Here is a 20,303-nt window from a genome sequence, read left to right on the forward strand (position 1 = left end):
TCTTGGCTATTTTTGGCACCCAAGGCATGCTGCTGGCCCATGTTCAATTTGTTGTCCACTGGGATTCCCAGGGCYTTCTCTGCAAAACTTTTCTCCAGCAGGTTAATCCTCAGCTTGTCTTGGTGCATGGGGAGGCCAGATCCCTGGGGCTGCATACAGCCCCAATCTATCTTCTCAGCCAATAAGTTATAATCAACAATTCAGGTGTTGCTTCTCATGTGGACTGCAGTTAAGTCACTATTTGCATCCTTGTATTTAACTGATGAATGACTGGACAGTTAATGGCAGGAAAAAACTATTTGTCTTTACCCAGTTGGAGCCTGCCTACTTTGCTCAGGCTTAGAAGAAGCAAAAATCCCATCCATGATTGGGGATATACAGGCACACATATATGTAATATAGAACTATGCATGCTGTGGAATACATAACAATCCGAATTAGCTCAAGAGCAAACTGTTCTGCAAAAAGTAAGAATGACTAATGCCAAATCAGGCTTATAGCATTAATAATACTGAACTGAAGAGCCATATGGATTTCTTTGCAAATAACTACAGTACACTGTAGTTATGTGGCTACACTGTACATGACACAACCAGGACAGAACTGCTGACAACTAATTTGATATGATGGACACAGGACAATCCCCTGGGGCAAAATACCCTGTAACAGATTGGTTGGTTAGATGCTTGCACAATCAAATATTGAGAAGGATGTTCATGGGTCTTCAAAGGGGATGGGTACCTCAAACTCTGTGTAAACCATGTCTCCTAATTCTTGACCCAGTCAAATTCTAAAATGAACTGAAGGACTTCTGTAACCCATGGCTGCACTGTGGAGGTTTGTAGTCATTCCATGAGCTCAATTTATACCTAAGGTGTGCATATGATTTACAGAGTTTGCAGACTCCTTTTCAGTCTAACTTTAAAAATCTGTTTCTTCGTTCATCTAAAGGCAGCAGTAAATTTCTCCACTTTTGCTTTAGTAAGTTGTTCTTGCTGTTCCAGCTGGTTGAGCATGTGACATAATCACAGTGAGCAGAAAAGCAGGGCTTCTGGAAATATGCATAGTTCTACAGTTCCTTAAAGACAGCAAAAGCTGGCACTGCAGCTGAAAATTGTGCTCCAATCTTTGCTGCTCATTCCTTCCCATGTATCTCTCTTCTCTCATAGYTACAAGTGCATGCAGCCATGTGATGCACTAGATTTGCTAACGGATCTGGGTTAAAACTAACTCCCTCAAACCAAAAAGCTTCAGAAAAAAAAAAAAAAAAAAAGCCCAATAGTGCTAGTCATTTGCTTACTATACTACTCCAAGCACTCACACACATCAACAACAACTTTCCTGTAGGAAACTAAATTGAAGTCAGTGTCACAGATACTTCCCCAGTAGCCTTAGCAGCATGTCAGAGCTTCATGGCTGTGTTAAATCTCTACATGGAATATGTTAGGGAAAGTAAAAAAGACATAAGTATATGTATGAGCAATCTCTCACTAGCATCACTCCACAACACTGCATTCTAAGTTCACTGGATGACAAACCAGATGACATTCAATTACCAACCAATATCTTAATCTTCTTAGCTTCTTACTTCTCGTGACAAATCATGCTAGCAGGTCCATGGAATTTTAAATTCTGCTCCAGACACATTAAAGTGATCACAATCGTGTTACCAGCAAAGAAACAGAATGAAACATTATTTCTTAGCTATGAATCTAGTCAGAACTGAAAACACTGATCATTCAGACCTTAAAGAGTGCAAAATAAATTAAAATTACCAAAAGGTCTTAAAAAATATTTAATTGGCTTCGTGGACATTGCATATTATGGTATTTGGTAGATTTAGCCTACCTTTATTGAAGTGCTGCAATCAAAACGGAAAGATTTGGTTTGTCCATTTTCAAGATACACCTTCAGAACATTTGGCATGAAAAGAAGTGAATTGTCCTTAACTGTTTCCTGCCAAGCAAACAGGTGAATCAGATTACAACTCCACTTTACTTGTTACAAGGGAAACTGAAATTGTGTTCTATAGAGGAGGGCATTATACAGATAAGAAGGTAACGTCTGGAAATCAGCTTGTTGATTCAAACAGAAAGCAGAATTAGCTATGCCCTATAAAATTTTAGCCATACTCACTACAGCTCCATCTACCACCTGTCTCTTTCTTGGTATAAATAACTGGTCGCATACATTTCACTACCAATTACCAACTACCAATTACCAACTACCAAGGGAAAAAAATAAGAGTTTGCTTCTTCAAACAAAAAGAAAAATCTGCTGTCAAAAAAAATACAGTATTACTTTATGTTTGGAAGACTTGAACAAAGGCATCAGTGCAGAACGATGTTCTGGGAAATTATGAAAACAAGTTCATTTAAGGAGGAGTTCAGTGGCTCTCAGAACAASGATGACTTTTCTTAAGGGCTTGAAAGAACAAGTTCAAGTAAATAATCCAAAATTTAAAAGAGATTTGTAAGGCAGTCTTAAACTATTCTCCTGATGTGCTACTCTTGAGTTGATGGATTTTCCTTTTACAAAAAAGCCCTTAAAAAATAAGCAGGCAGTATCAAGATTATAAAGATGGTGTGTGCTGTCTCTACAAAATACATATTCACTTGCATTTTGACTTTTTTTTCTAAAGGCAATTTTTTTTTACAGTCTTCGGGGCCCAATTTGCAGATTAAAAAAATGAGTCTTTCTGAAATTTTGGAAATAGCCTTTTCTGATTTTCACAAGCTTATCTTCATTATTCCTACTATGTATTTCCTTACATTCCAGACTTGAGGCATACCTTTAGATGAAATTCTCAGTCCTTCTTGAGATTAAAAAGCTCAATACTCACCGACACCTGGCCATTGATAATTACTTCTTCTGAGAAGCGCACTTTGACAGGATTGGACTTCAATCTTGCCTTTTTTGCAGCACTAATAAATGCTGATTTAGGAGACTGGAAGGAGAAATGATGACAAGATATATCATGTAATATCAAGTTAGAACATATCTTTCCTTCTTCAGTTAGTTACCTTGTTTCTCACATTTTGGGTACTACACATATTCAGCAACAYTCCGCATACTGTTCAATGAGAAAAATGGAAATACCATTTGGAAATACCAAACCCTAATGCTCCTTGAGATAATATACAATACAAACATATACATACAGGTAACCACTGATGCATATGATACATGCTGAAACTTATGCCACAGTCAGACTGAAGCTGTGAGAAGGGCTCTCACTACACAAAATCCTTATAGTGCTTTCTCAATGACTGCTGTCAACCATACTTGCTTGCATGAATGAATATTAGTCAGTGACCAAATCACAAATGACAAATTTTGGCATGGCCCACAAATCCATTACAGGGATATACACAGAGCTTTCACAAAAAAAAAAAAAAAAAAAAAAAAAAGAAAGAAAAAAAGAAAAGAAGAAAAAAAAAGTGAGAGTTCTCCAAATACAGTGGTGTCCCATTACATTATAATCTTTTATTTTCAAGTACAGGTTAAAATCACCAAAAGGATCACATAAGCTAGAAGGTTTGTCCTCCTTTCTCTACACAAATCTTGTGAAAGGTTTGGTTACAACTGACAGATGATCAGACACTTGTAGGGCTTGGAGAATTAGACAACCAGAGGCATTCTTGATTTTATTCTAGGATGCAACTGACTTTTATCTAATATGTTATGCATTGGATTGACTCATGTCCTCAGAAGAATAATTCTCCCCACATGGGGAGTATGACTGACAATTGGAATACTGAATCTATTTTAAGTAACAAATTAAACATACGCAGTCAAAAGGATTTTTAGTGAAAGCAGTTTCAGCAGAAACAAGGTGGTTTTATTCTCAGGTCATTTACAAACATGGAGCTCTTGGCATCACCTGACTCTACAAGCAAGATGGATGGGTAATGGAAGAAATTCTGGCTTCACTGAAAATCACCAGGCTCCTCTGGGAAGAGTTTTAGTCCATTTATTTCAGTAAAAGGTGAATTAGGATTTTCGGAATCATATCCTAACTGCTGAGGAGCAGCCTCAGTTGTTTTGGATACTATAAGCACCAACTTGTGTTGATTTGCCCTTCTGTGAGAAGTTGGTGGAGGCATTGATGATGATCCTGCAAGAAACTCCTATTATCAATGCAGCACAATGATGCTTATCAACATAGCAAGTCTTGTCACCATCTCTAAAATCTGGACATGATTAACAATCTGCAGGAGTGAAAGAGTTGTTCATGCCATATGTGTTCTTGTAGTCCCTGATCTTGCTGAGACTGTAGAAAGCTATTTTTCTGTGATGGAGAAGCCTAGCTTTAAGAAACTGGCAGGAGGAAGTCTAGCTCTTTTTTGTATACCACTGACTTATCATTACATGGAAAATGTGGTAACTATTACAAAAGACTCAATATGAACCAATAAACAAAGAATGAAAGGTGCTCCAGGAAGTATTAGAGTCATCTGATAATTTCAGGGAGTCAAAACAGAATCAAGAAATAATAGTGAATGCTTCCTCAATTTTACAGTTAATTCTTATCTTTCCTCTAATAGCTACGATCAGTAACTGTATACAAGAGAAAACTCAAATGCGGGACCAAACCAAGCAGAGTTTCAAAAATCAGCAATAAAGGGCCCAATGAGATCAGAAACAGCGGCAGAAAAGAAAAAAAAAAAAAAAACCTTCATTTGAGAAACAAAATTTCTTCTCCTGAAGCAAGATATAACATGGAAATGGTAATGCTGCATGCTTGCATATGGTAGTCTGGGGATGAATATATAGAAAGAGAAGGTTTGTGGTAACATCATAGTTAAAATTATTGGACGTATGCACTTGCTACAGTATGTAAGGAGCATATTCTATCTGGCATCCAAATAATGGACTGCATCCAAGTAATCACCTGAATCACAGAATGGTTGAGGTTGGGACTTCTAGAGATCACCTAGCCCAACCTCTCTGCTCCAACAGGGATACCTAGAGCACGGGGCACAGGACGCCATCYACGYGAGTTTGGAAGATCTCCAGAGAAGGAGACTCCACAACCTCCCTGGGCAGCCTGTGCCAGGGCTCTGTCACTCTCACAGGAATGAAGTTGCTCCCCACATGGAGATGGAACTGCCTGTGTTGCAACTTACACCCATTGTCCTGTCACTGGCCACCACTGAGAAGAGTTTGGGTCTATCTTCTTTACATTCTCTCTCAGGCATTTGTACATATTGATCAGATCTCCTCTCAATCTTCTCTTCTCCAGGCTAAACAGACCCAGGTCACTCAGTCTCTCCTCATATGAAAGATGCTCCAGTTCCTTAATCATCTTTGTTGCTCTCTGCTGGACCCTCGCTAGAAGTTCCTCTTCCCTCTTATACTGGGGAGCCCAGAACTGCCCCCAGTACTCCAGGTGCGGCCTGACCAGAGCTGAGGAGAGGGGCAGAATCCCCTCCCTCGACCTGCTGGCAACACTCCTCCTGATGCAGCCAGGATCCCATTGGCCTTCTTGGCCACCAGGGCACACTGCTCACTCATGGTCAACTTGGTGTCAGTCAGGGTTCCCAGGTCCCTCTCTGCGGAGCTGCTCTCCAGCAGGTGAACCCTTAATCTGTACTGGTGCCTGGGGTTATTCCTCCCCGGGTGCAGGACCCTGCACTTGTCCTTATTGAATTACAGTATGTTCCTCTCTGCCCAACTCTCCAGCCTGCCTAGGTCTCTCTGAATGTCAGCACTGCAACCTCTCTATTCCTGCTGACATGGAACAGCACAACTACAAGAACAGGCTGATGGTTTCTCACTTGCAAAGCAGGTGAAAAAGAGGAGCATCTTTCAGGTACTCTACTTGCTAAGAGGAACTTCTTACAGCTTTTTGCTCTTGTCACAGATAAGTCACCAGGCTGGCCTCTCTTTAGAGGCAGACCGCCAAATTTTCTTCTGTATTCTGGTCATGTTTTTCCCATCCTATAACTTCGTCAGACCATTATTTGGCTTTGTTATTTGCTCTCTAGAATCTCAAAAGTCAGTGCATGCGTGGGGGAATAAACACTTAAATTATTAATTCTTAAATTTAAAAATGTGATACGGGAGTCCAACACAACTGAAAAGCTTAAACATACACGAGGTCCCTGGAACCTACTTGGGCGAGGAAGTTTAACATTACTGCATGGCAAGAGTAATAATATGTCCCCTGCTCACTTCTACTACTGCCTGCYTAGCAGGACAGACATCTTTCTGCTCATCATAGGGCTCAGACATTTTTCAATATACTCTTGTTATATCTGAAAGTAAATTGCTTTCTAAAATAAATGGACAAAACAAAGACTAGAACAGTTATGCCAAGTTTAGGGGGGACATAATCTCTGCCATTTAAAGATTTTAATAATATCACAGCTTTTACATTTAATTACACAATCTCTAYCATTTCTATGTCTGCATTAGTCAAGCATTTGACATTTTCTCTTTGAGAAAGGAACCATTTCCAGACAGAGGAAAAAATCCTAAGCAGAGTATTTATTTTTGTTTATCAAAACTTACTTGTCTATTTAACAAAACATCAGCAAAATCATCTGCTGCTCTGTTATATTTGAATGGCCTATTTCTAGGCAAATGTGCTAGCAATGAATGATTCTCCAAGTGGCAGATTCATTTGTTTCTGGTATTTCTGRTATGCCAACTTTTAGGCAAATTGAAGCCTTTATTCTCAGTTGATGACCTTAAATTGGAGGTGTTTACAGTAACATAGTATGTTAATCTCTGCAGATAAAGTATTTGCACAATCACAGATAAAAGCAGCTTAATTACACTGACTTTTTGCAAACTGAGGGAACATGTTTTGATAACAAGTCAAAATACTTTAAAAGTACAAACTYATCAATATGTGACTATGCAGTATTTTCTTCTAAAAAAATAATTTTTTCAGGAATTTGAATAATTTTTACAGTTTGCACAGAACTAAGGAAATCTCCAGCTGATTGCTTCAGCAYTACTTAGAGAAAGTGCCAACAAGAGTGATTAAGGGTTGCACAGAGGTTTGGTTGGAGGAAATGACTGTGAAAACTGAGAACATTCTTTGAACTCTACTGCAATCATAATCTATGGGCATCCCATCAGGAGGACCAAAGCATGAGAGATTGCTTGTAACAAGAGAAGACTTTCTGAAAAAACAATATTTTTCTCTTTTTTTTTCCTCATCTCAAAATTCGATCTAACTTTTGTCAGTAATATTACAATAGATCATTTACAGATATCAGTTTGAAATTATGCTCTTTATTTTGAGGGAAACTGTTTTTACATTGCAAGCAGGTATATTCAGTATTTTGCCCACTTTTGCAGGTCAGCTGCAATTTCAGGCAATTTGAAACAAAATGGTGTTTACCTTGCTGTAAATGGTGTTTACCTTGCCCTCTGAGTCCTCTCACTGGTAGAGCTGTTGCAACAACAAAATCATTCCTTATGCTCAAGGAAAAGACCGATTTAGCAGCTTAGAAGAGGAAAGAATAGTACGGAGTTGCCAGAAGTAAATAAAATAAGGTAGCAGTATGAGACAGTCATAAAAGTAAAAGGAAAACCYGCTTTCTGAAAATTAGTGCCAAATCAGACTAAAGTAACGTAGYTTTAAGTAGCCACAGATTTTATACATACAATCAATTTCAAGCTTGTCACTAGCATTAGTCTTTAGTTATCTAAGAAATACTATGTTTGTTAGAAAATAGGGAAAAAATGGTATAACTACAGAAATATGTTGATTTGTGGTCCATCTCTAAAAGCAATTATGTGAGGCAAAATTTAGCAAGCAAATAAAACATGAAGAGGAAGAATTAAATTTATTAAGTGGAACAGTACATAATGCCCAAAGGCAAACTAAATATTGTCATTCATGGYTGTGAGCAAGGCTGAAACAACCAGAGTGGCTCACAAGAGCATTGCAGAAGAGTAGGTACAGACAATGAAGTAATAATGTTGAGAAATTTTACCATGCAGTAATTTGTTATCACCACAGGCACTGACAGATCACCATCAGGAGTGTTCCTTTGTTAAATTCTTGGCACAAGTTTAATTCCTGAAGTAATGAATAAGATTTCTGATCACTCAGATGTTGTTTTTTTCCCTAAGTAATTTGATCTRCCAGAGATTATTATATTTTGTTATTGCCAGAGGGTAATCACAGTCAAATCATTAGCTACACACATACACACAACACATGTCTTCAAAGTAGGTAACCACTGAACCTTATTTGAATCCAGGAACTGCAAAAAATCTATCAGTTCCATTTACTGTAAATTACAGGTTTATAGGTTTATTGTGACTGTCTCACGTGTCATGAGTTTAACCTCAGAAGTATTTCAGACTTTGTGGAATATGCACATCTCACCTTGTCGCCTGACTAGATACGTCTGGACATGTACCTTTTCATTTATAAAACACAAAGGTTCTCCACAATATCATGAGAGGCCCSCTCATCAAGCTCCAACTCTTTACATTTATGCATTACTCCTTCACATTCATCATCAAATTCTGTGAGGAGGAGGAGGAGGACCACCTCTTGGAATGAAGGAACCTTCAGCCTYAACAAGCCCAGGCACGAAAAAGGAATGATAATGCACCTGAAGCATGAGAAAACTAACAAAGAGGCAAAAACAGCAACTGTAGTGGGTAAAGAGAAGAAAAGGGAACTAGGCTGAGAAAAASGCAGACAGAGTGAAGGGTGGAGACACTGTAACACTTTGCAGAAGCAATTAACATGAAATTTTATGTAGGTTTTTCACACATTTTTTTCCTGGTTGTGTATTTTGTACAAGTGCACTCTAGAAAAATCAAAGCAGCCTCCAGAAAGAAAGGACCAATTCAGCAGCACACACTTGGATTTGGATTTATAGTGAACACTGATAAAGGAGAAAAGCTGTTCAACATAGGTCTTTTATGAGAGGAGTCCTGTCCAAACAGCCAAAGGGTGGTTGGAAAGTGGTCACGTACCAGCCTGCACTTCCAGGASGCCACATACTGTATGTTAGCAAGCACATCATAATCATGCTGTGTGTTCAACAAGAGACATGTATGGAATTAAGCACTCTAAAAGCTCATGGAAGTTATGTTAGGGCAAAAGTGTTAAATGTGATTGTGAAAAATGCTGTTTATGTACATACTCTGAGAAAAAACTGTCAGCATTCTACATTGACTTCTTAACTCCAAGTAGTCAAAAAACTCCTTGTTCAGAAGGATTGGATGAGGCTTCAAAATGATTTCTAAAAGTATAAATTGATATTCTTTTTCATTTCAGGTTTCTWAGTCTTTGGAACAAACCTGCTTCTTCTTTATATCCTTTTTTACCCCTAAGTCTTGATACTGCAGAAAGTTAAACAGAATGAAAAATCGACAGCGAGAGACTGTCAATTAAGTCAGCTTTTGCCACAATCATTACAGTTCATAAATGACTACTATTTGCTGGAACTTCTTTGTAAATTTTGTTTCTCAGACATGTTAATTGTATTAGGACATCTCTTTTAAATGGATGCAATTTTTTWAAAAAATCTTATCATTTTTCCATCACAGAACTTATGAGCAACAAAATTGCCATAGAGCTCAACTGGGACTGGATTATACCCAAGGATCTTAAAAGATTCATCATGAAAGCAACATATCAAATGACTGCTAAACATTAAATCTGAACAGATAACAAAACAGGCATGTTATTTGATTTGAGTAATGCTTAAAATTTAATAAGGTACCAATCTGAATGATAGTCCATTTGCAGAATAAAATGTCCAGAAATGATAAGCAAATGCCATAATTCTAGAATCCAAAACTTCAAACTGCTTCAAAATCGTTAGCTGTTCAGTGACTTTCTTATTTACTACCGGTAAATACTAATAGTAATACTAATAGTAGTGGTGATTAACCCAGCAGAGATTTATTGGATTGATGGAAAGAACAAGAGAGCATAATGCTTTGGTGTGGTTAACAATTAACATGAAATTTTAATGAATTTAACCATTAAACAAAAACGGACACACTTATGCAAAAAGGATTTGCAAAAGCTTTCAGAAAGTACTGTATGAACTCCCGAGTACCATAAATCTACATCACTTTTGCTTCCACCTGCAATCCTAAAGAATGGCTGCTTGAAAGCATGAAAACAATACAAGTTCTAAATAGTGTAAATAAAAGCAATTAAGAAACAGCACTCTGTCATCTATCTTGGCAGGTATTTTTCATGCAATCATAGAAACGAAAAGGTTCACCATCAAGAAGAGAGATAGCTGAAATGTTTCTAATGATGTATTTCTCCTAGGAATAGAAAAGAGGGTTCAGTCTTTATTTAAAAGTTCTTAGTTTTCYTTTGTCTGGTTTGTATTTCATCTTTCCAGTTTTAGGAGCAGAATGATAAAAGGGTAAAGCAAGGAGGCAGAACAGGAAAAAGGAGACATGTAAGTATCATACCTTTTGAGAATATAAACATTGTTCAAAACTGAAACAAAATGAGTTTGTCAAGGGACCAAGAGCACTCAGAAGCACATCTGCTTCTCACTGAATGGAACAGGATGGCAGGCCTGGCTACCCTGGGTAATGTGCAGGATGGCAGATCTGAGATGGATGCCACCTCATCAACAGAGTCCAGCACAAGCTCAGTGTTAAGAGTAACTCAGAGACTCATCAGACTTCACAATCTGAGGCWCACACAAACATAGAGCCCAAATTTGGGTTCACACACTGACAACTTGCCCACTTCTTCTCAACCCTATGCACATCTTTGTTTCCACTGCAAGAAAACTTGGACATGAAAGTGTTGAGAAAGGAAAACAGCAATTCAACATGCTCCTGGCATAGACAGTGCTTGGAAACATAATCCAAATAGAAAAATCTCAACTGTTGCAGGTTGTAACAGTTAAAACTCAGCCATTAAGTTCATTCTGCGTAAGCATCCCTATTTTGGAGATGAAAATGAGTGATTATTAAGTTAGTACTGACATGCATAGAGCTATCACATCTTCTTGACTGCTCTGAGGACACGCTCAGGGAGACAACCTTCCTTAGTGAGTTAAAACTTCCCTCACCCCCAGAACATGGGTGCTCTGTCTGCTGAAGTAGGAGTGGGCACCTAGGCTGCAACAGGYATGCTAGAGAGGGCATGTAGCCTGTACTATTCCTCACAGGAAGCACAATACCGTTTCTAGCTCAGAGGCATCTAGAARTAGTTTATTTACTGAATAGCTTTGGGGCTCTGTAAGAAGAGCAACGTCTGCCTTGTGAGGCCTCAAATAAGGGCAGGATACAAGCAAACTGTGGAGATAACAGCTCATAACTTACCTTCCTCTCCAGAGTAACTGCTGGAGGAAGACAGCACCTGCACAGGAAATGTCTCCCACTGGACATGTTGTGCACAGTTCATTTAGGTTTACAACTTCCCTTATGTTCATGATAGGCCAGCTTGCTCTCCTACCAGCAGCACAGCAATAACAGGCCACAACACCTCAAAGACATCTCGTACTACACTTTACAGTCTCCTTTTAATTCTACAAGTAACCACTGAGCCAAACACACCAGCACTGAAGCACAAGCCCTTTTTCCACCTGGCATCTAAAAGAAGGAAGCCTGTCTAGCTTCATATACYAGTGCAACCTGCAGCAGCAACGTGGACCCTGGCAAACCCAGGACCCAAGACAGACCAGACCTCAAACCCTGGGGAGCTGCACTCCGTGAGATGCCTGCAGCAGTGGGAGTTAAAACACACCACTACCATTTAACTTGAATTTTTACACTGAATGCAGGACGTAGTAACACATCATCTTAAATATTGCCTTTGAAAACATGGCTTTTATCTCATTTTTTTTTCCATTATTGCACAGATAAGGTAGAGATGCAGACAGCACATAGGCAGGCAAAAGCTGCTATGTTGCCAGGAAAGCAATTCAGAGAACGACACAGATACTTACGGGGTAAGGTTGAACAACAGTAAGGAGGATTGATTCTTTGCAGCTTCTGCGAAAGAGCAAAGTAAAACAGAGTAAATATTCATAATTTTACACACTACAGATAACCAGCTTTTCTTTTTAAAAGAGAAAAGTGCAGTCCTAAGACAAAATATTTTTTACAATCACATAGCAGAAAATTACAAAGATGAATAATATGCCAAAATAACAATGAATATTAAAAATTGCATTTTTCCAACATGAAAAAATGATGTGTTCTAACTTAACAGTTCTGCAGAAATACTTGCTTTGTCAGAGAGGCTCACATACTGCAACACTGGTTTTCTCTAATGAGAATGGAATAACATCTGATTCATTCTATAGATTCAACATTTGTAAGCTATGTATTTCTGTTATCTACTTAACAAATGCACATTTTATATCATCTAACTTGCAAAGGTAAGGGCAAATTTATCTGAAGACAGCAGTATTTTCAAAGAAAAAAAAACAGGACAAAATTCAGTTCCCAGAATGCACTCTAGCTCAAGAAAAGTTTGGATTTAAAATTGTATAGCATTTTAGGACACTATTGAAAACAGAACATATAAGCAGCTCTAAATGAACTGGTTTACAGTGCAAAGAAAATAAACTAAAGTGAAAACTAGTAAGATCAAGAGGTTAGGCAACTTAAATGACAAATAAATGCAGATTTCTCACTATTGATGGGTAGCTGATGTGGCAGACAGTGGAGAATGTTACAGTTACAGAGACAGTTACAGAAAAGTGGAGGAAAAGGAGGAAAATAACAGAATATTTATTGTATTACGCATATGGACAGCATAATTATACCCAGCTTCTCTAGGCAATATTAGCTAAGAAAATGTCAGTTGCCATTTTGTTGAGATGGAGTTGATTTTCTACTAGTTTTACTAATTTCAAACACAATTAATTGCTTATTTATTTGATATATTGCCTAGCTAACTGAAGTGCAAGTGATTTAGTATGCCTGAAATGTTCAGCAGCACAAACTAAAATAAATCAAACTGTATTGGCCTTATATCATCTTATATGGCATATTCACAACACTAAGTGCCATTTAAAAGTCAACAAGCAAAGAAACTAGAAGAGAGAGTGACAGATTCGTAAGAAAATTGATCAGGAATATTAGCCCATACTTGTCATCTTCCTGTCAACTAGACTAACACAGTCTACTTCTGCCTTTGGCCAAATATCCCCTACTTGAAGTAAAATTTGTAAAATTTCATTTCTTTTGCCCGTTTCTTATTAAATAAAATATTTATGTCATTACACTACAAGAGAAGGTACACTTTTCAAAATGAGGGATTAAAGGCTTTGATTTTCATTTGTGCTTAGAAGAACAGAAAAAAAGTCAGATTAGAAAGCTTAAAAATAAAAGAGGAGCTACACATGATGAAAATGAAACATTCTTCTAAAACGCAGCATAATTGTATCCCCATTATGTATCATTATAAATCCTGTAAGGAGCTTCCAACACTTATTTCATGWTTGAATAAATCAATTTTGAAGTTTAGTTTGGAAAAGTGATATTTACACCTCTATTCACAATATTGATTTTTGGAAAAATCTAGAGTGCATTTTTAAGATCTGTAAGTTACAGAAGACATTTCTGGAAATCTCCACTGATGTACTTATTATTCCATATAATTTTTTTTTTTATGAAGATTTTGCTGTTTATAGCTTTAAAAAAGAAATCTCCATTCTTTAGTTATTTGTTTTGACTAGTAACTAGATTTACTATACTTCTTTCTCTTCTATCTGCCACACTTTCAGGAATCTGAAAATACACAATAAAGAATGTAATTTATCTCAAGAATCTCACAGCCATATCTGTGCTATATCCAATATACTAGTGCTGTATTAATCTAGGTATAGGAGTAGACAGAAGAGGTTGCAGAGCTGTTAGCTATGGCATAAACTGCAGCCTTGAGAGAAGTACTTCATGCCCAGCTGACCTCTTCAATGATTTTAGGCCTGCTCATTTATGGTCTTCATGGACATTCTTTAATTTTACAATCATCTCTGCCTTCAGTTGTGCAGCTACCTTAAAGAGTTACCTTAAAAAAGGAGAACTAACTTCTCATGGAAATGTCTTCCCCCTCTTCTCTATTCTCAGATCTGTCCAAGTGTCAGTATAAGCAAAGTTTATCCTACGCTAACAAAAGCTTTTCCAAATTAAAAAGGTCATTAGTTTTAAGACATATTTTGGGGATGAGACTTCCTTGCAAGATAATTACTTGCACTGGAAACACCTTAGACCCTGGACTATTCATTCAACATTTGAGGCAAGAATAATGCCATATTTGGTTTCATGCATTTTACACATTTACAAAGCAGGTGTCAAGAACAATTTATAGTTCCCTCATCACTACAGAAAATATTTTCTCTAAACCACAAACTACACACAAAACCACAGTACAGTTACAAGAGAAATAAAAAGTTAAATAGGAGCTGTTTGATCTGCAGTACTCACTCATGGTTAAAACTTAACTTGTGTCCACAAAACTTCATACCATAACACATCACTTTCTACTTCCAGGACCATTGTAAAATCATATATATTTAAAAGACTTCCCTCAGACAGCACCAGAGATTGCCAATTTTGTCATAAATTGTWTCTATCACAGTAATGGAAAAATAATGAAGTCACCGAGAGTGTACTATGATCTGTAWATTTTGTAGTTTAAATATGTATCCACCTATGTATGTCCACCTGTGATATAAGATTATGTAAGATAGACACATCACCATATTCAAATGTGAGCTATATTCTTTTAAAAATACTTTTTTTCCCTTCTGCAGGAATATGACTAAAATTAAAAAAATCAGACATACGTATATTGCAGACAATTATTTTTCACACTCATTTAACCACAATCTAATAATTTTCTTTCAAATCTGAACTACTGTCTTCACTTCCTTTTAGAGGCCAAACCTCACTCAAGATCAAATAAACACAATTATAAGTTTTGTTAGTGCTTGCAGACTTTTCAGGTACACAGCTAACAGTGACAGCAAAATAAAATATCACCACTTTCCTTTCATTTCCTGGTATCAGAATTAAATGTTGAGAATGAACTAAAATCTGAAAAGTGCAATGAGAATTTCAGTGATTCATGTATTTGTCCTTTCCAGCACCTTGCACTGTGATTATATTGGTCCATTCTCCCTTCGCCTTACAGCTACTTAAGCTGTAACAAGGAGAGAATATAGATGGTTTGAGAATCAGATTACAGAACATTATAAAGGTTAAAGTTGTATTACTAAGTATTATGCGCCTCGGACTACATGAGGCGTTGACACTCTGCTACAATCCCGGCCATTGACTTTGTCTGTGCACTTGCAGCTGGAAATTGCTGTCTCTCTTTTGCTTCCATTTCATCTGGAAGTGAGCGAAGGATGTGGGGGTAGCAGAGGACTAAGTGGGAAGAGTGGGGGAACCTCCAGTACCCCGAACCACAGGACGAGGAGACTCTTCTTATGTGTCCTACTGCTAATAAAATAAATGAGGAAAGGGGAAGGATATGAAGCATCTGCATTTACTCCTAAGATCTGAGAAAGGAAAATTATTATTTATAGTATATTAGTAAGCCTTTAACAAGGAAGCATATTAAGTACTTCTCCCAATGAAGATGAAAAGAATAACAGACCTTACACAGAAGACCTACGTTCCATAAATAATTAGAAACTGATGTCTAATAAATAGTATCTCTCACAGGGAACACAGCCAAGGTAAATCTTTTAATTCTAACTTTTCTCTGTTTCATTGACACGGGACATCAAATTCTGAAACTCTTGTTTTGAAATACTATGCTTTGTCCTCTGCTATTTCAGGACAATCTATTACATTTTGAGTCATCCTATAAATAATAAGGATCTGAGTTTCATAATTGCAGGGTTAGATACCATGATTTAAGGCATAATTCAGACTACATTTCTGCAATAAAGAAATGGAACTTGGACAAAAACTAACTGAAAAATGTAATAGGTCAGCTCAAATATATTCAAAGCAAATCAAAGTAGAACTCATCTTCAAATTCTAGCATGCAGGCTCAGAAAAAATCATTCAGCACTTGAATGTCTTTATTATGAAGATTAAGGCAGTAATAATGAACAAAGAGATTGCATGAGAAAACTAGTCACTCTATTTTAGTACATTAAGAATGATTTCCAAAGGATCATTTTGATTTGAGCTGTATATACATTTTTACATAAAAACTGCACTCTTCTACAGGATCTATCTTCACCTAAGGGAGCTGTGAATTTCACTTCCCTCGACTTCTGTCACATGCAGTGGATCCTTGGGGAAGCAGCATTTTCCCCAGAGATTTGCCTGAATCTCCAGGGCTGAAAAAACCTTGCTGGGATGGGGTAGACTTGTCCTAACTTGTAAAGTCTACTCCTCTGAYAGCATGCAGCCCCTGTCTGCAGGCCTTGCAGCGACGGGAGCCCACCTGCACCCCCGAGAAGAGGGGGAACCCTCTTAAGTCAGTGAACAAACCTGGGATTCACATGGGAGAGTGCAGAGAGGGCAGAYTGAAAGGGACTTCTCAGGTAGCCTACGCCTTTCCCTGAAGCTATTTCTGTCACAGAAATGGTGCTGTGTAGACATGTGTGCATAAGTTAAACACTCATGCTCACCATTTTTAAATCTGCATAAGTGCAAATTTACTCATGAGACCTCTGTATAAGAGCTCAGGTCTTTGACGTACTGAAAAGATCTCAGGTTGTATAAAGAACCTCTAAGTTCAACTTCTCTGCATAGGAGGATTTCTTCAACAAAAAACACAGAGGAAACAAAAGCATACACACCTCTTCCAAACGATACATTGGAGCACACAAACTACAAGAAATGTTATGATGATTCAAAGACTTTTAAGGATGATAAATTAAACTCGGCTGAAAGCCATGTTAGTGAAGGCAGATTGCTTCTGGTCACTAAATTCCATGCACCTGCAGACAAGCTCTGTTTATTTTAGTAGCAGGTGGAGAATCTCATCTTTCTGACCTTAGGATGATGATGTTTTCCAGCAAATTCTAGGAAAATACAGAGAAATGAAATTTTTCAAAACATTGCCCATCTATGATACAAGGACTGATTCAGAAGGCAGTGGTATTTCAATCTGTGCCCATGCAGCTGGTTGTAGGGAGTTCCTGTGGGTCTCTTGGAAGATGCTGTGCCCGGGCAGAGATGGGCAATGCTGCCGTTGCGCCACACATACACTGGTTGGGTACACTGTGCGTGGTGTTACATCTCCAGCTCCATCTCAGGACACAGATGCAGGAGGGAAGCAGGCAAGATAGGCAGACAGAGGCTGATAAAATGTATCTTTAAGGGGGAGATGTGGGGTCCCAGTTTGGGGAGGAAGGGTAATATTGCCTGGTATATAGTCAGAGGAGAAGGGATGCGAGGTCAAGGTCTTATTTTGTTGGTGGACACCCGAGGAACAACACAAAGGATGAGAGGACCAGCGTAGGGGCTGATTTTTCCTGGAGGGAGAGACTATGGGCTTCAGCTCTTATTTTTGGCGATGGAAAAGCTATGATGTACTCCCTGATTTTGTAAGGCAGAAGGACAACACTCATGGTTTGGAAAGCTGGCAGCTGCTGCTTCCACTCACTCTTAATGGTAGTACCTGACCTTAGCTCCACTGTCAACACAGTGAAATACTCGTGACATCCAAACAACTTAAACTTGTTAACTCCTGAACCCCCTAGATTAATTTGAACAGCTGTGCTGCTTCATAAAATCCTTAAAATTTAAGTCTACCATTAAAGATGAGGAGGTTTTCCATGGCAGAGGCAGTCTGCACAAGAATCTGGGAATTTTTATAGGATTCGTATTGAAAATTGCGASTCCTAAAACTGTACAAAAAATGGATGCTGAAAATGACCACTGCCACATAAAATAGAAAGATACAAGTGCAGGATTATTACTGCTCTGCAGGATCAAACTGAGGCAGAAACACAGCTGAAAGAAGAGATCTTCTGTCTCTAACATAAATAACTTCAATAATAGCATACAGAAAATTACTGTCAAAGCAAACTGTGTTTTATATAAATGTTCTTTCTTTCAAAGGTCTGGCACGGTGTGAAAGTCAATCTTTAAAATTGTCACAGTCTGCAAYTGGCACTAATTGGAGCCCTCGTTGGCAGCCTCACTAAGGGGCCAGCAAGTGAGCGTGTAYGCAGGCTGAACTACTGCCTCTCCCTCTGATAGAAGGGGGCCATCAGAGCTGGTCTCTGGCATTTTTGCAGGGGTACATACAGGAGATGCCATTTCAGATGCCCCTGCCTTAAAGGCTTTGAGAATAAGAAGGCTTCCCATTCTCTAAGGCAGTCCATCTGTCTCACCTGCACACGCACCAAATCCCAAATTCACTCTGCTTCCTTCTATATCAGCATTGCAGACAGAAGCACCCTATGAAGTTCCTGAATTTCAGCAGTTCATTAAGACTTACACTCCCTTTCAGTCAAAATGTTCTTCCCCTCCCAAAGCACCTGCAGTTACTTATATTCTCAACTACATGCTTATAATCTTTGTAACTGAGTTACTAGCAAGCTACTCAAGCAATAAACACCTATATGCACCGTGCAAGACTATTTTGGTAAGACTGTTTGGAAACATCAACAGCAGTACTATGTCTCTGTCTAACTACTCAGCAATGCTACGTGCAGCCCAAAACCTGACCTGTAAGTGTCCTGTAAGTGCCTCCTTAGTGCATCGGACCTTTGTGAAGGGCAGTTCTGCACGTCAGTAACATACAGAAACACCAAATTGCTTGGACTCTTTTTAGACAATCATTTTCATACTTATACAGATCTGACAGTCTGTCAGCTGCTGAGAGGCAGCCTCAAAATTTATTATTATTTAAGCCTCRAAATGAAGCATGTAACAGATAAAGAGTTACTAGCTCTGGAGTCTTTTATTTTAAAAGAATTTGCCCAGTGCAAAAACAGAGAGCCAGATGGGCACATATGTGAATCCGATTGAATGAGACTTCCATCAAGTCAAACCACTAGCATGTTTCAGCCACTCTATCATCACATAAATGACTTCACGCTGCAGGAGGATGCTATACTCCCACAGAGAAAAATGGATGTGTTAAGTGTAGAACTTACTCCCCTATTAATTAATTGTTCAGCTGTCCTCTTCTAATTAGACTTTCTGCACATTAGCTTTAAAGAATCTAAGACAGATAAAGTGTGATAATATGGGTCTCTCAGGCCCCTCCTACAGGYCAAAGTTTCAGTGGTAGTTTTCTTACCATTAACTGCAAAAGCTTCAGTAGCTCTGTTGAGTTATTTCTTGAGGTGTAATACATAATGCAGAATATAAGCAAGCCTGAAGGAGGCATTTAGAAGACATCTTTAAGAGTGGTATTCTAGAGATATATGTTATAGTTATATTACATTATAAAATTAGAGATATACTATAACTATATAGAGATAACGTATTTACAGAAAACGGTGCTCTCACTTTAAAAGGGGCAGCTCCCCCACCCTTGAAAATATCTCATCTATATTTGTCAGGCCATTTTGTTTCCATCAGACAGTAATGACTTTCAGAAGGCATTTCTGTGGGTATTTTAATAATCCCTTTTAGATAGGACTTCTAAGTGAGATAAGTGCASTTCTATTTTTACATTCCGCAGCTGGCTACATGTGCAAAAACTGGTAGGTGCACAAATGCTGCCCACTGCAAGCACTACTCAAGCAAGTTAAACCCAGGCAATTAACTTGGTAACACATGTCTTTTGGACCAACATACCCAGGACTTCCAGAAAAATAGACTTTTCTATAACACCGGCATTTCAGAGCAGAACGTAAAAAAGATAGTATTCTACAAGTTATGAACCAACGCTGACATGAAAAATTATACTTTGAATCACTGGAATGACCTCACGTACTGATTTTCAGATCATCCACCAGAGATACAGAGATGCTTATAAAATCTACCTTGATTACTCAGTCATAATAATTCTTCATATTAATTTTAAAACTGGAACCGCCATGAGTTCATTATGGCTACATATGTGGTCACAGAAAATGGCATTAGAAAAATGCTAAATGGCATTACAGCAATCTCCTAATATACTAAATTTTTGAGATACTTCTGATGTGCCAATTGGATTCAGAATTCATTTTTCTAGGCCTGGAAAGCAAAAAGCTAGAACACCTTGAATGCTCTTCTGGACAGTTCCCAGGTGTTTCTCTAAATTAATTTGAATTAGATTAAGAGGAGTTTTCTCATGCACTGCTGAATTTTCAGTAACTGCTTAGACATCTTGATGCACTTACAGAGTTATGTGAATATTTGCCTTAATAGCTGAAGAAGAAAAAATAACCAGACTGGCAGGACTCTGGGAAATGCTG

The 20,303-nt window shown here is 38.1% G+C and overlaps 1 protein-coding gene across 1 annotated transcript in view; it reads right to left on the reverse strand.

Moving 5' to 3' along the window:
- FRMPD4 (FERM and PDZ domain containing 4) overlaps positions 1 to 20,303 on the reverse strand; it is a 68,289-nt gene that overhangs the window by 18,310 nt on the left and 29,676 nt on the right. Inside the window, exons 3-5 of the mRNA XM_026047210.1 lie at positions 11,913 to 11,958; positions 2,843 to 2,947; positions 1,849 to 1,956 (exon numbers count right to left, since the gene is read on the reverse strand). Coding sequence (XP_025902995.1) covers positions 1,849 to 1,956; positions 2,843 to 2,947; positions 11,913 to 11,958 — 259 coding nt within the window. The remainder of the gene's footprint in view (positions 1 to 1,848; positions 1,957 to 2,842; positions 2,948 to 11,912; positions 11,959 to 20,303) is intronic.

This window comes from Nothoprocta perdicaria, unplaced genomic scaffold, assembly GCF_003342845.1.
Source record: "Nothoprocta perdicaria isolate Ctin4 unplaced genomic scaffold, notPer1 scaffold_109, whole genome shotgun sequence".
NCBI classification, from domain to species: Eukaryota; Metazoa; Chordata; class Aves; order Tinamiformes; family Tinamidae; genus Nothoprocta; species Nothoprocta perdicaria.